Source organism: Scylla paramamosain, chromosome 19 (assembly GCF_035594125.1).
Source record: "Scylla paramamosain isolate STU-SP2022 chromosome 19, ASM3559412v1, whole genome shotgun sequence".
Taxonomy (NCBI): Eukaryota; Metazoa; Arthropoda; class Malacostraca; order Decapoda; family Portunidae; genus Scylla; species Scylla paramamosain.
The window spans coordinates 22,001,777-22,016,783 of record NC_087169.1 but is presented as its reverse complement, the minus strand read 5'-3'; the positions used below and the strand labels follow the sequence as shown (position 1 = coordinate 22,016,783).

Genomic DNA, 15,007 nt, shown 5'->3' with positions numbered 1-15,007 from the left:
CATTAATACCCGAAAAATTCCCATTTCTATACGCAATGATTTTCTTCCTTTACAGTAAAGTACACATAAATGACATATAGCAAAAAGAATAAAATTTCACACTAGATGCCCTTCAAAAATTACAATAACAAACGCAGTTGTTCATCCTCATCTTGTTTAATGCATACATGGACATGCCAGTCCCTTTTATGGGACTGGCATTTCAGTGGGCATATTTTTTTTTATTGTATTTTTGTTGCCCTTGGCCGGTGTCCTTCCTACATAAAAAAAAAATATATATATATATATATATCACAAGACTATGAATACAGAATAAAGTAAGTCACTCCTCAATTCAAGCCATGTTTTCTGTGGGGTTCCTCAGACCACGTGTTCGAGGTAAACAAACTTGCGCCCAGCTGTTCTCCATTCCACCCTTAGTAATAATACCTCACTAATGTAACAACTAGGACCTATTTCACTACACAGGAGGTACCAACACACCTTTAAGTTAACAGGTGAGTTGAAGACGAGTAACCTAATACACAAAGACATCGCGTTTATGTAATATGATGATTCGATTGTTTCTTTTTAATTACCAATAAACTGCTGTGATTGTCATAAGAAATTGACGTCCACTGAAGGGTTGTGATCATGGTATTATTGTTCAGAAATTTGTGGTGGTTAAGGAGGATATAGTCTGCGTGGGGGAAGTCATGCTTTTGGGAGAGAATTAGGAGTTAAATCTGAGTTTCTGTTTTTGTGTGAGTTTACTGAGGAAAAGGTGGTGAAAATTACTGCTATATATTACTGGAAGGAAATATTATCATGATTTTTGTTCTTTTGATTCTTCTTAGGTGACAGGACAATGCTATGCCTGGTAAAGGATCTCAAAAGCCTCTGAAACCCATAGTACACAGATTTCATAAGTTCTTCCACTCCCTATTGCAACCCTTTAACTTATTATAGCCTTATCATTCATAACATTTTTATAACTAAATTTAAACTATCGCATTCTACTTGGATGATGCTATAGTGGCCTGCCTGCTATCAACAGAGACTATTCTAACTAATCCAAGCTATACCAGTCCTGCTCCTCAGTCACAATGGAGTCTACAAAGTCAAACAACAACAAGCTGCCCTCCAACCTGCCACAGCTGCAGAACCTGATTAAGCGCGACCCAGCATCCTACAGGGAGGAGTTTGAGCGGCAGCACTCAGTCTACCAGGCACTGTGTGTCATCTTTGAACAGAATCCCACTGTTTATAATAATGATCTGCACCAGGTTGTTACGTTCTTGTCTCAGGTGAGTTACTGATGCTGGCAATGCATTTATTTTAACTTGTAGATCTATGGATTGTGTCAACTCAGTAGGGAGCTTTAAATATTAGATAAGTTTATGGATATATTGGCTTACAGATCTATTGCTAGTGTTCAGTTGATTGGGAGGTTTTAAAGATTAGATAAATTTATGAATTTTGAATGGTGGTTATAGATATTTTTACACGGAAACTTCCCACGATCTAGTGGCTCCCTGCAGCTTCACTTATATTCTCGTTAAGTATTGTTATTAATATATCATAGTACTTCCTGCATGTTGGCAAAGAATCACTAAAGAAAATAGAATGAAGGGAACTAAAATATCTCCTTTGTATTTTAATAGTACAATGAGACAAAGCATAATTTTTACCATAAATTTTAAAGAGATTCAAGCCTGATGTATAGGTAGTTTACCTTCATTATCAATTACACAGGTGGCCCAATGTTACCAAGACAAGCTGAGTGGCTTCCCTCAGGAGCTGTCTGTGTTACTCAAGCGACACAGCACAGTCCTCCACCCTGAGATGCGCATGTCCTTTGTCAAGGCTCTCATGCTGCTGAGGAACAAAAACCTGCTCTCCCCAACTGACCTACACATACTCTTCTTCCAGCTCCTCCAGTGCCAGGTGATTTCCTCCTACTCACTGACAGACTTACCACATCTACCCTGATACTTTGTCTGTGTAGAGCAAGACTTAAGATTAAAGATAGGTACTGGAGGAAAATATTTTTGATATGTAATAGGTGCACATCTTGTTTCGATCTTGGAGTTTAATAAATTTTGCAGTTTGAAAGTCCATGAGTAACTTAAACAAGGGTAGTAAAATTGAGTTAAGTGAGGGGCAGTTTAGCATCTCTTTTCCCCAGTAACTAATCTTCCTCTCAGGACAAAAACCTGTGCTGTAAAACTGAGTCACATTAGGAGTACTTCAGCATCTCTTTTCCCTGTAACTAATCTGAGCAAACCTTCTGCCTCTCAGGACAAAAACCTGCGCAAGTTTCTGAAGCAGCACATTGTAACCGACATCAAGAACATCAATGCTCGAAGCAAGAATGCAAAGCTGAACAAGGAGCTCCAGAATTTCATGCACGAGATGCTTTCCTCCAGGCATGCAGTGGCTGCCAAGACCTCTCTGGATGTGATGATCGAGCTGTACCATAAGAAGGTGTGGAATGACGCCAAGACAGTCAACACCATTGTCACTGCCTGCTTCTCCAAGGTGACCAAGATCATGGTGACTACCCTCAAGTTCTTCATTGGCCGGGATGAGGAGGAAGGTGGTGAAGAGAGTGACAGCAACAGTGACTCTGATGATGAGGAGGAAAAGAAGAGTGTGAAGGCGACCATGATGGCAATGCGGGTGAATAAGAAGACCAAGAAGAAACAGAAGAAGATCGACAAAGCCAAGGCAGCAGTCAAGAAGTCCCAGAAGGATAAGAAGACTAAGGAGAATTTTGATTTCTCAGCACTGCACTTGATACACGACCCACAGAGCTTGGCGGAGCGACTCTACCGCCGCCTGGAAAAGATGAACGAGCGTTTTGAAGTCAAGCTGATGACCATGAACTTCATATCCAGGTTGATTGGCATTCATCAACTCTACCTCCCCAATTTCTACCCCCTAGTGAACCGGTTCCTCTTCCCACACCAGCGGGAGGTCACTAAGGTCATGGTCTTTGCTGCCCAAGCTGCTCATCCACTAGTGCCCCCTGATGATCTCAGTCCTGTACTAAGGACACTGGCGGACAACTTTGTGACAGAACGCTACTCCAGTGAGGTTATGGCCATGGGGCTCAATGCCATCAGGGAGCTGTGTGCCAGGAACCCGTACTGCATGTCTGGTGATCTCCTGCAGGATCTGACGCAGTACAAGACCCACAAGGACAAGGGGGTGATGATGGCTGCACGCTCCCTCATTGCTCTCTTCAGGGACAAGAATCCAGAGTTGCTCTTCAAGAAGGACCGAGGTGCCCCGACAGAACTGGGAGTAGAGAAGCGACAGGAGAACTTTGGGGAAAACCGTGCCATTGATTACATACCAGGAGCAGAAATTCTGGCGTTCAAGACGGATGGTGATGAGGGATTGGGAACCAGCGATGACGAGAGTGATGACAATTGGGTAGACATGGATGATGATGACAGTGATGACGATGATGAAAGTAAACCTGATGCAAAGAAAGAGAAACAAGACAAAGATGAAGATGGTGAAGATGATAACAAAGGTGATGAGGAAGAGAAAGAAAAGGTATTCAGTGCCAAGGAAGCTCTCAAGGAAGTCATGAAGCTCACAGCAGAGGAGCGTGCACAGAAGGCTGCCGACATCGCCTGCTCCAGATTCCTTACTGATGAGGACTTTGCACGAATCGCAGCAACACAGGCAGCAAAACGGGTGGAAAAGTTCACCAAGAGCAGTAAGAAGAAGAAACGAGGAAGGAAAAGGAAAGCTCCAGACGATGCAGAAGGCAGCGGTTCAGGGGAACTGGTCTCTCTGAAGAACATAGAGATGATCTACAAGAAGCGGAAGCACGACAAGGACGCCAGGATGGAGAGTGTGGCCATGGGCAGGGAGGGGCGGGAGAAGTACGGCATGAAGAAAGGCCGCATGAACCCCAATGCCTCCACCACCAATAGGGAGAAGATCAAGGGCAAGAGTTTCATGATGCTCAAACATAAGGTTGCTGGCAAACAAAAGCAATCCTTCAGGACCAAACAAATGAAACTACGGAATTCATTACTGAAACAAAAGAAGTTTCGTTAGATAAACTTTATATTGTAGATAAATAACATTACACAAGTCTTTTTTTTGTCTGCAATCACAACTGTACTTCGTGAAACCAAATTATTTATTGTTGACAAAGTATCGCATGTTTCATTTATTGGCAAGGGAGTTTTATTATGACTGGTAATAAAAAGATAAACAATGTTCTGTGATATGTTCTCATTGTTACCAAGACTCATGATACACCATGCCAGGGCAGGGACAAGGAGTCACAGCAGGACGGCAGCCAGTCACCACACAGAATCTTTCCTCAACTCCTCTATGCAGTTCTTCACTGACCATTTCACCAAAGATGTACAATGAGGTGGAACATGTCACACCAACAACATCACCAGCACTCGATCTTGTCTCACCTCAGTAATTTCTTGACTAGCAACTTCAAATCCATCTCAACACCACACAAGACTTTCCTCTCACCTTAACACTACACAACTTTCCTCTCAACACTCCACGGATCACCACTTGCAATACTATCATAGGATTAACAGACAAGCAAATCATGAACAAAATGTAACAAGTATTTGTGCTCTGTACAGATTACTAAACAACTGCAGTAAAATCACATACGAATAAACTTACTAGATATTTCGTTTGTATCAGATATCAACACTATGTTCCTTAATACAAACAGCAGTGGTGTAGCCAAGATGGTGTCAGATAACACACATACAGGTCTACATTATAACATGGTAACAATATAAAAACATTTGCAAGTCTACAATGAGTTAGTAAAGTTGACTTAAGACTAGGTTAATCTACTCGTACGACTAGATCTGAGATCACGCATTGCACTATGGGCCTTCACCACCCAGCAAGTGTGTACTGGGGAGGAAATGCTGCGGCTGCCCAGCTGGACGTGATTCCGAGGCACAAGCTACAAGGCTAAATCATAGGTGTAACAGCAGTGTTAGTGAGAAAATCCTGAGATATTCAAAGTGGAATGTGACAACTACAGCACCAAAAAGCCTCAGGTCCAGGGGAGGAAGTTAGAGTACAGTACAATACCCATTACAAAATAGAGAATGAAATAGGACAGGACCACTTGACCCCAGAAGGACTTGGGGCACTCTGAGAACAGTGCTACTTTATACCTCTTATTCAGATTGGCCTGGGTCTCAGGGGAGCTTGAGAGTTTCTCCCTGCCAACCTTAGGCTTGCTGGTGTCGCTCAGCAGGTGGGCGGCAAACCAGTACACGACAGGACAGCTGGAGCAAAGCAGTCTTGTGGTGACCTGTAAACAAACCAATAAAAAAAGGTAAGATTTCAAGACGTTTACCCTCCAGTTTAAGATCATCCTTTCTGACCTTCCTTTAGAGACTGGCAACTCATTGAGCCATTTTTTTTTTCATTCTATTTTGTTGTTGTAGGCCAGTGCACATTTAAACTACTCCATCATTCACTACCTTTGCTGTCAATCATGTCTTTTGGATTTATATTCTAAACCTCCAACACTTAATTTATTTGTTGAAGTCAAAGTTAAGAGGGTATCAGAAAGCAACATCCACCTGGACAGGAATACACAGAGACACAGAAAAACAGAGATACTGGTCTTTTAAACATGCAACACAAAACTTATTCATAGCAAAGTTCAGAGTACCAGCATGCAACACAACACTCACTCACGGCATTAAGGTGATATCAATAAGCAACACCCACCTGGACATGAATACACAGCACACAGAAGGCACACAGACACAGGGAGTGGGCTGTGTAGATGAACACCCGCCACGAGTTGATCCCTTTCTCAGGCCAGGGGAGGGGCTGTTTATCCTTGTCCCCTGTGCCGTGTTCACTTGCTGGTATAGGTATGCCCAGGCCCCAGCAGATCTGTAGATGATGCAGACATGACTCAAATTCTAACTATAAATCAATATCTTGGGAACTTTGAAGTGTTACTAATTCTGGATTTTGTGAAGGTGGGGTTATAAGAGACAGCTAAAAAACTAACACTGCAGAATCAAAAGTGATGTGGGAAACTTTATATTCATGCACATTATTAATTTTGAAGTATGTGTGTGCATACCCAAATGCACACATAAATACATGCAAAGGTGGAGGTGACAGAAATATCTCACCTAAAAACTAACACTGCAGAACCAATAGTGACTCAGAAAACTTTGAAAACATGTCTTAATAATTTAGGGGTGTGTATACCTGGGCATATACATTCACACATGCTCACCTGAGGGTTGTCCACCATGTATAAGGCAGCGTGACAAATGACCATCATGACCATTGGCAGGGCGAGCATGAAATTTGGGACTTGTCGAAACTCATAATAGCGGAGAAATCCCACCTGAGAGAGAGAAAGAGAATATCAATAGCAAAATCTTTCATCTCTCATCATTCTTTTCTTAACTAATTTACCAAGTTTCAACACTCTGACACAAACAACTGCTATAACTGAAGATAAAATAAACAAGTCTTTCTTTACTAAGACACCATGTATCTATAAAAAAACAAATCTTTGCTCTCACCACAGCAATCATTAAGGTCCTCTCTACCTATCTCTCTGACGCCTCAATAAAACCAACACTCACATCCCAGTACTTATCCTGCACATGGGAGTAAGCCAGGGGAGGGAAGTTGAAGCACCACTCAGCCTCACCAAGGTCAGGGGAGTGCAGGAAATTGGCTCGCACAAACATTTCAAGATGTGGCGGCAATGGTGGCGCCTTTCCCTCTTCCTTGCAGTAAGTCTAGGGACCAGGAAGTCAGGTTAGATTAGGTTAGGTTAGATTTGGTTGTATGGTGTGCCTTCCTCCTCCTTGCAGTAAGTCTACGGGGCCCAGAAGTTAAGTTAGGTTAGAGTTACAAGAGCCTCTAAAAACTTATTATTTCACAGTAAAGGATAAGAATACTGATATACTTATGCATTGTGAAATTACATCCACATCATTTATACATCAAATTCCTCTCATATCACTGAAAAATAAAAGCTGAATACAAAAATACAATGAAATGGTCAATGCAACATAACCATCAAGTATCATTCTATTACTACCATATCACTAAAGGCTTAATACCAAAACCATAAGTCCAAAAAATACAGTGAAATGGTTACAGCAGCAGCACCTCACCATATAACACCATATCTGGAAGACAGTGAAGGGCAGCATCACAGCAAAGCAGCCCAGGAAGAGAGGGATGAGAGTGTAGTTGACAGTAAGGAGCAACACTAGGACAAGAGACAGCTGGCCAGAGTCTGTGGTGGCATTACGGATCCTGCAGAGTAAAGAGAGAAGAGGTGCTGTTATAATTGATGCCTCCCTGTCTTATTACTTAGTCTTGCTTTGCGTGTCAATGAGAAAACAGTAAAGGGGAATCTGTTTAAAAAATGTTACTGTGTTGGCATTACAGATCCTGCTGAGAAAAGAGAAAAGGTTAGGTTTAAGTAATGATGTGTGTACTCAATGCCTTGTTACTTTAGTGTTGCTTTATGTCAATGCCTTGTTACTTTAGTGTTGCTTTATGTCAATCAGAAAACAGCAACGGGGATTTGTTTAAAAAATGCTGCTTTTCATTCTCATATTCTTACCACAAATGGAAGATTACTGTCACAATGTAATGTTATGAGATATAGTCTAAAGTACCTACACCAAATATTTCATGCTAGTGGAAGGTTAAAGAAAAATGTGTCTGGTAAATTATTACTCAGAACATTGAATGACAATTAAGAAAAATAACTCAATACATAACCATCTAAAAAACAATGCATGCACCATACCCACACTCAACCTGAAGACAGAAAACCCACACCTGTAGAAGTAGTTTGAGCAGTCCTGAAGTTTCCTGTAGAGCACAAAGCCCACATTGACAAGGCCATTGGAGCGCGCAGAAGAGGCCAGACCAAACATCACCGCGCCAAGGGATGAGGAGCTGCGTGTCTCATTGAAGAGCAGTCCTGAGAAGGTGAGGAACGCAAAAAGCCCCTCTGAGTACGGAGCCGAAAAGAACACGCTGGCAGGATTGATGCAGAAGAGGAGAGCTGCATGGTACGCCAATGTCTCATCTCTCAGCACATGCTCGCTCAGTTTGTGGAAGACAACTGCAGTCCGCACAAATAAGACGAAGTTGATGAGAATGGCAGAGATGAGCAGGACGCTGTAATAGTTGAGGAAGTACAGCAAAGGCAGGCCAATGATGGCAGCCACACAACGCACCAGCAGAGGGAAGAGGGGGAAAAAGGCCAGGGTGTTCTCATGTGTGTAGCCGTACTGCGCGATGTGCATGAAGTAATGAGCGTCCCAGCGCACAAAGCCCCCCAGCACCCACCTCACCACTTGGTCTGCCTGTCAGTATCACGGAAAAGAGGGATTTTACTGACGTATTAAGACAATGGCTAACAGACACGTAACTATCTAACAAATGAGTACTTAAACATCCTTGTATAAACTCAGTGCACCTCAAATGAACACTTCCTGCAGCAGGCCAGACTCACCAACGACACGGGCAGCTCAGGGTCCTCGGGCGAAACGAATGCATCTGCCTGGTGGTCTGGCAGCATTAAATTGGACACCATCTTAGGGAAGGAATGAACCGTGGTAGTGTTTGCTCTCTCAATATGTAGCAATAATAGATAAATCAGGCAAATTAAATAAAACATTATATAGTTTAACAGCCAAAAATACATCTACATAAATAAAACGGGTAAAACTGCAGGGTTGGACCTCCTCTCTATTCATTAAAAACACATTGCAACGTGATAGAGTACTTACTATAGAACATGTCTGTGATGTTTTCAATGTGGGGAAGGCTTTTGTAAGGCCGTAGTAATTAAATTAATAGCGCGCCGCCTCCAGAAACTAAGTCCACAATCATCCCAAGGATATAAGTTAGGTTAGGTTAGTAACCTTAGGGGGGGTTCAGGGGGGGCGCAGCCCCCCGGGGTTAGGTTAGGTTAAGGTTAGGTTAGGTTAGTTAGGTTAGGTTAGTAACCTAACCTAACCTAACCCGGGGGCTGCGCCCCCCCTGGACCCCCCCTAAGGTTACTAACCTAACCTAACCTAACCTTAACCTAACCTAGGCGGGGGGCCTGCGCCCCCCCTGGACCCCCCCTAAGGTTACTAACCTAACCTAACTTATATCCTTGGGATGATTGTGGACTTAGTTTCTGGAGGCGGCGCGCTATTAATTTAATTACTACGGCCTTACAAAAGCCTTCCCCACATTGAAAACATCACAGACATGTTCTATAGTAAGTACTCTATCACGTTGCAATGTGTTTTTAATGAATAGAGAGGAGGATAAATGCAACCGAAAAAAAAAAATTCAATAATTACGCAAACATTAACATGGAAATATAATCCACTGACCCCGCCCCGCCTCTATTTGCCTGCCCCAACTAACCTCCAGCACTAGCACCGCCACTCTGGACGCCACAGCCACGCCTTTCACCTTCTCCCTCAACATGTAGGTCTTCATGATGAGTTATGGAACAGTAGACACAAAAACACCAAAGTTACTCGCTGGTGACAGGGTGGCCTCCCCTCCGGCTCGGCATTGTTTACATCGGAGCTGAGACTACCCAGACCAAGCCCAAGACTCAGACCAAGATCAAGATCGTCATCCACCCACACCTAGTAGTGAAGCATGCAAGTGTAGCGAAGGTGAGGTGGATGGTTTAGCTGGGATGATGGTTTAGCTGGGTTTTGCTTAAAATTAATAGTAAAGAAATAAAAATGCCTAATACACACACAAAAATAAAAGAGTGCAGCCTCTTCACAAAAAAATAAAATACAATATATATACAATAAGAATAGCAAAGTGGTCTGCCCACAAACTTTTACTCTAATTCTTTCCTTCAATTTCTTTCTTTTCTTCTATCTGTCCAATCTCTTACTCTTCCCCGTCTTTCTGTAAAAAAAAAAAAAAAAAAAAAAAAAAAAAAAAAAAATGACACTTATCAGCTACTAAATCTTGAAAGCGTGGATGAATGCCTACCAATGTGCACAACGTGAGTCTCGACCGTTCATCCTGTTTATGTATTTATGCATGTTTACAGTTCACCAAGGTAAAAATAACAACTGAGATAAAGGAATCATCAACAGCCCTAACTGAATAAATGCGAGATTGTGGAGGTGTAAAGAAAGTCACCAAAGAGCAGTTCTCATATAGGTCCATCTCTCTCCTTCAAAGGCTGCGAGTCACATTCTTTTTATTGCATCACGCGGCCTTCTGTGTTATCATCCTCCTCGTGATAAGAAGGAGGGAGGGAAGGAGATAAGGAGTCCAAAATTAATTCTCAAGCACGTGTTTTCTCTCCTGGGGGCGTTGCGTGGGGTGTTTGGGGAAGCAGGGAAAACGAGGACAAGCCCAGGTGGCAATGATCACTTGGGGTGCTTTTATCTTAGGGTTACAATCTTTTATCGGGTACTTTTAACACGATAAAATGAATGTTATTGGGATTCCGTACCTTTTAATAGGTTCTAGTGGAGACTAATGAGATCAAGTACTTCAAAAACCGGATTTAGTATGTTTATTAGATTCTATTGGAAGTTATTGGGTTTCAGTACCTTTTCAACTGGTTATAGTGGAGGTTGTTAGGATTCAGTAACTTTTAACTTGATTGTAGTGGAAGATCTGTGGGACTCAGTACTTATTAAGTTCTAGTGAAAGTTAATAGGATTCAGCACTTTTGACAGGCTCTAGTGGAAGTTATTCGGATCCAGTAGTACCTCTAACAGGTTCTAAAGGAAGCTGATGAAAATCCAACAATTTCAACACGCTCCAGTACTTCTAACGGGGTCAAGTGGAAGGTAATGAGATCCAACACTTTTAACAGATTGTAGCGAAAGTTTCATAATCTGAAAGAGGCTCATGAAAGACTTCGAATATTTGAATTACTTATAACGTCACAGCAGCAAGGCTATGATGCGTCTAGGTGGAAAAAAAAAAAAAAAACTACAAGGCCGATTCACTAACAAAGGACACTCGGGTATCTGGGAGCAGGGGAGAGAACCCTGGGAAGAGCTCTGAGGCTGTAACATAAGCTGGGGTGCTTGTGGATAGCCTGAGAAGAGGTATGGGGACTGATGGATGCTGGGGCGTCTGGGAGAGCTTGATGAAAGGACCATAAGGAAAAAGAAGACTGGAGGAAGTAGAAAGAGAAACATAGCAACAGAAAACACAGCTGGGGTGCCTCTTGGGGTTTATATCAGGAGGAAAAAGAGGCTGAGGTATCTGAGGGAGGCTGAGGTAAGGGGCAGAAAGAGACAGAAGACTCGGAGAAGTAGATAGAAGCATATGAACAAGAAACTTAAGCTGGAATGGCTCAGAAGGACGAGAAAGAGGCTTGGGAAAGAACTGGGAAGGGAACAAAGGCCATATGAACCTTGGGAGGACAGTAACAGCAGGAGATAAAGGCTGGGGAAGCACAGAGAAGCATAGCAATAGAAGGAAGATGGGGATGAGGCTGGGGAAGACCGGCATAGGTAAGTGGCAGTAAGAGAAAGCCAGGAGAGGACATGTCAGTGTTAATCTTTGTATTTGCAACACGTAGCCAGTAAAGGAGGGCCGCGCCAGTAGGGTTGGTGAGCTGGCGAGGGATGAGTTAATACTAGGAAACTTTTGCGTCATCTGAACTAATGCGATAATGGGATGACTGTTGTTGTGTCACCCTCTGAACTTAGAAAAACTTCCTCCTTCTCCTCTTGTCTTTTTTTTTCTTTTTTTTTTTTTAGGGTACTTTTTCTCTCCTCCTCCACTCTCGTTTCATTTATTTCTTCTTCTTCCTCTCATTCTTCCTCTTCGTATTATACATTTATTTTCAGGGTATTCTTCACCTCTCTCTCTCTCTCTCTCTCTCTCTCTCTCTCTCTCTCTCTCTCTCTCTCTCTCTCTCTCTCTCTCTCTCTCTCTCTCTCATTTTCTGCCACCTTAACAAAACAATATCCTCGTCAGATTTTAGTTACGTATCAGTGTGCCAGCTGGCTGCGTCACTGACAACCTACTACTGTCCTTGATTCCACCTTTTATCTCCAGTAGTAGTAGCAGCAGCAGCAGCAGTAGTGGTAGAAGTAGTAGTAGTAGTAGTAGTAGTAGTAGTAGTAGTAGTAGTAGTAGTAGTAATAGTTTTAATGTTGCTACTAAGAATGTGATTTTGATTCCAATATTACAGATCATAATTCGATTTTTGTAGTAGTAGTAGTAGTAGTAGTAGTAGTAGTAGTAGTAGTAGTAGTAGTAGAAGTAGTAGTCGTAGTAGTAGTAGTAGGGCAAAAACACCATCCATCTCTCTCTCTCTCTCTCTCTCTCTCTCTCTCTCTCTCTCTCTCTCTCTCTCTCTCCCCAGCAGCTACTACGTGGGAGAACTGAACTCGGCTAGCAACAGAGGGAGGGAGAGGGAGGAGGGGGAGAAGAGAGAGGGAGAAGAGAGAGGGGACGGGAGGAGGTGGGGAGAAAAACCAGCTGAAGGAGGAGGAGGGAGTGCTTCTTGACCGGGGTGTAAATTGCTTTGTGTTACAGAGAGAGAGAGAGAGAGAGAGAGAGAGAGAGAGAGAGAGAGAGAGAGAGAGAGAGAGAGAGAGAGAGAGAGAGAGATGCGTCTTATAACCCACAAAATGCAACAATCTTTCAATAATAAATGACATACATTCCTCTGTCTGTCTGCCTCTCTCACATACACACACACGCACACACACAAGCACGTAGTCACAGGTGTTGAAAAGGTATACAGATGCTCATACCACCACTGCATTGAGGTAAGCTTACGACACTGAAGAAGACAAGAAACTAGAAGAAGAATAGCTGTATGAGGGAAACAGGGAAAAACACATGGAAAGAGGGGATAGAGAAGAGACAGGCGCTTAATACCAACGCTGCTGTTTTGTTCAGATCATCGGAGTTTGCGTGTGATTTTTCTTGTGTGTTTGTGTGCAATTTCTCGACGTGAGGGATAAGTATTGGTTGCTGTCATGCAATACGAGTACTGTTCTGTTTTTTTTTTTTTTTTATTAATTCCAAGGGTGAATACACGGAGATTATTTCTGTACTTGATTTTAATGAAGTAAATGTACGAAATTTAACAGTACATATTCAATTCCTTCTTGGTCAATACTTTAATAACAGGACTGAAGCATGTCAAGTTGCAAGCATGACACACATACGCGGGAGTGCGAGAGCATGGGGCGACACAGGGCAGAGTACGAAGTAAGTACAGAATCGGGACCTCACCGTTAAATTTAGGTACTGATAAGACGAGAGTATATATACACACACACACACACACACACACACACACACACACAACCTACACATCTTATCTCTATGTATGTTATATAAGTGAAAAACAATGAAAAACAAAACAAATGGATCACATTTAACTTGTAAATGTAAAACAGAATAAATAAACAAGAAAAAAAATCTAAAAACACGTGCCAATCTTTTTATCCAAGCTCGAAGAATGACATAGAAAGAAAAAAGAAGAAAAAGAGAGAGAACAAAGGTAAAAAAAAAAAAACACGCCTATCTCTTTCACTGAGACTCGAAGAATGTGAAAAGAAATAACATATATATACGAGTATATATATATATATATATATATATATATATATATATATATATATATATATATATATATATATATATATATATATTGTCCTACCTTTCATTACTGAGGCCGGAGAATGACATACCCGAGGAAGTGCCACGAGGGAGGAGTGGCGGAGTGCCAAGAAGCCAGCGGGGCACCTGGTTCGCACCCCGCCAGAGCTGTACTCCGTCTAGAAAGAGGGAGGTAGAGGCAAGAGAGTCACGTGAGGCCCCAAAGATGCCAGGCCCACGTTGTGTCAGGCTTGCCAGGTGTCTGTGTTGAGTAATCCCTGTCTCACTCACCTGTGGACGCAAGGAAGACATCCTAAGTACCTAAGAACCATCAGGCTTACACGTGGCAGTCACTGTATTGATATGTCTTCCTATTTCCACCAGTCATCCTCATCTATTTGTTTAATCTTCTTTTAAAGCTACCTAAAGACTCAACACTTGGTTACTGAGTCTATTCCATTCATCTATCAGTCCAGTTCCTTCCTGTCTCTTTTTCTTAAATCTATTTTTTTTTTTTTTTTTTTCGGGCTTCGAGGAAAATGAAAGGTCAGGAATTGTTGTGTTGAGTAATTGTGGTTTCTCTCAGTTGTATACGTGGGGAAAAGAAGGGAAATGGATGGCCAGGTGTGTTGAGTATAGTTCTTGTTTCACTCAGGTATATACGTAAGGAAAAGAAGGAGAAAGACAAAAAAAAAAAAAAAAAGAGAAGGAAGAGAACGGAGGCAAGTATTACTGAATGATAAAGAACAACAGACCTTGGTGTTATAAATGAAGCGTCTGCGTTGACAACACGACGTCATACTAACTATTATATTACAGGAAACTAGCTATTGTATATATATATATATATATATATATATATATATATATATATATATATATATATATATATATATATATATATATATATATATATATATATATATATAAATTAATTAATTAAATCCACGTGTACTGTTGGTGTGGAAGATGAGGTGTGGGAGGAGAAAGTAGCAGGACACGGTGAATAATGGCGGTAAAAAAAAAAAAAAGTACCGGGAAGACTTAAACAATATGTAAATAATTAGATATATAAAATAAAATAACTCACGATTCCTGTTGCTGTGGAAAATGAGAACCGGGAGAAAGGAAAAGGCAGTAAGGAAGTATGATCAGAGGCCACGATGAATAATGAAGATGAGAAAGAAAAATTTTCAGGAGGAACAGAGCCGAAAAAAAAAAAAAAATCGATTCACGGCTTCTGTTGCTGTGAAAAAGACAAATGGGAGGAGAAAGCAGCAGGGAAGTATGAACTGGGGGCACGAAGAATAATTAGGACGAGGAAAAAGAGTTACCGGGAGGAACAGACTCTAAAAATAGCCGGAGAACCTGCTTAGACTGACGT

General features: G+C 41.8%; 2 protein-coding genes across 6 annotated transcripts; one reads left to right on the top strand and one right to left on the bottom strand.

The window, feature by feature from the left end:
- Positions 1–358: 358 nt before the first annotated feature.
- Positions 359–4,223, top strand: LOC135109993 (protein SDA1 homolog). Of its 4 annotated transcripts, none has more exons than XM_064021967.1 (4): positions 359–497; positions 1,068–1,286; positions 1,735–1,926; positions 2,281–4,223. In XM_064021967.1, exons 2-4 carry the CDS (start codon positions 1,086–1,088, stop codon positions 4,057–4,059), a joined length of 2,172 nt encoding a protein of 723 aa, XP_063878037.1. In that variant the 5' UTR covers positions 359–497; positions 1,068–1,085; the 3' UTR covers positions 4,060–4,223. The 4 variants fall into 4 exon arrangements, with proteins under 4 accessions (XP_063878037.1, XP_063878041.1, XP_063878040.1 ...); XM_064021971.1 differs by having other exon boundaries at positions 365–497; positions 1,081–1,286; XM_064021970.1 differs by having other exon boundaries at positions 365–497; positions 1,037–1,286.
- Positions 4,051–13,845, bottom strand: LOC135109995 (GPI mannosyltransferase 2-like). 2 transcript variants are annotated; one of them, XM_064021975.1, is made up of 9 exons: positions 13,685–13,842; positions 9,430–9,659; positions 8,522–8,602; positions 7,840–8,372; positions 7,161–7,305; positions 6,621–6,779; positions 6,263–6,376; positions 5,737–5,907; positions 4,051–5,311 (listed from the first exon to the last, which is right to left on the bottom strand). In XM_064021975.1, the coding sequence occupies exons 2-9, from the start codon at positions 9,502–9,504 to the stop codon at positions 5,048–5,050; spliced, it is 1,542 nt and encodes a 513-aa protein (XP_063878045.1). In that variant the 5' UTR covers positions 9,505–9,659; positions 13,685–13,842; the 3' UTR covers positions 4,051–5,047. The 2 variants fall into 2 exon arrangements, with proteins under 2 accessions (XP_063878045.1, XP_063878046.1); XM_064021976.1 differs by lacking the exon at positions 9,430–9,659 and having other exon boundaries at positions 13,685–13,845.
- Positions 13,846–15,007: the final 1,162 nt, after the last annotated feature.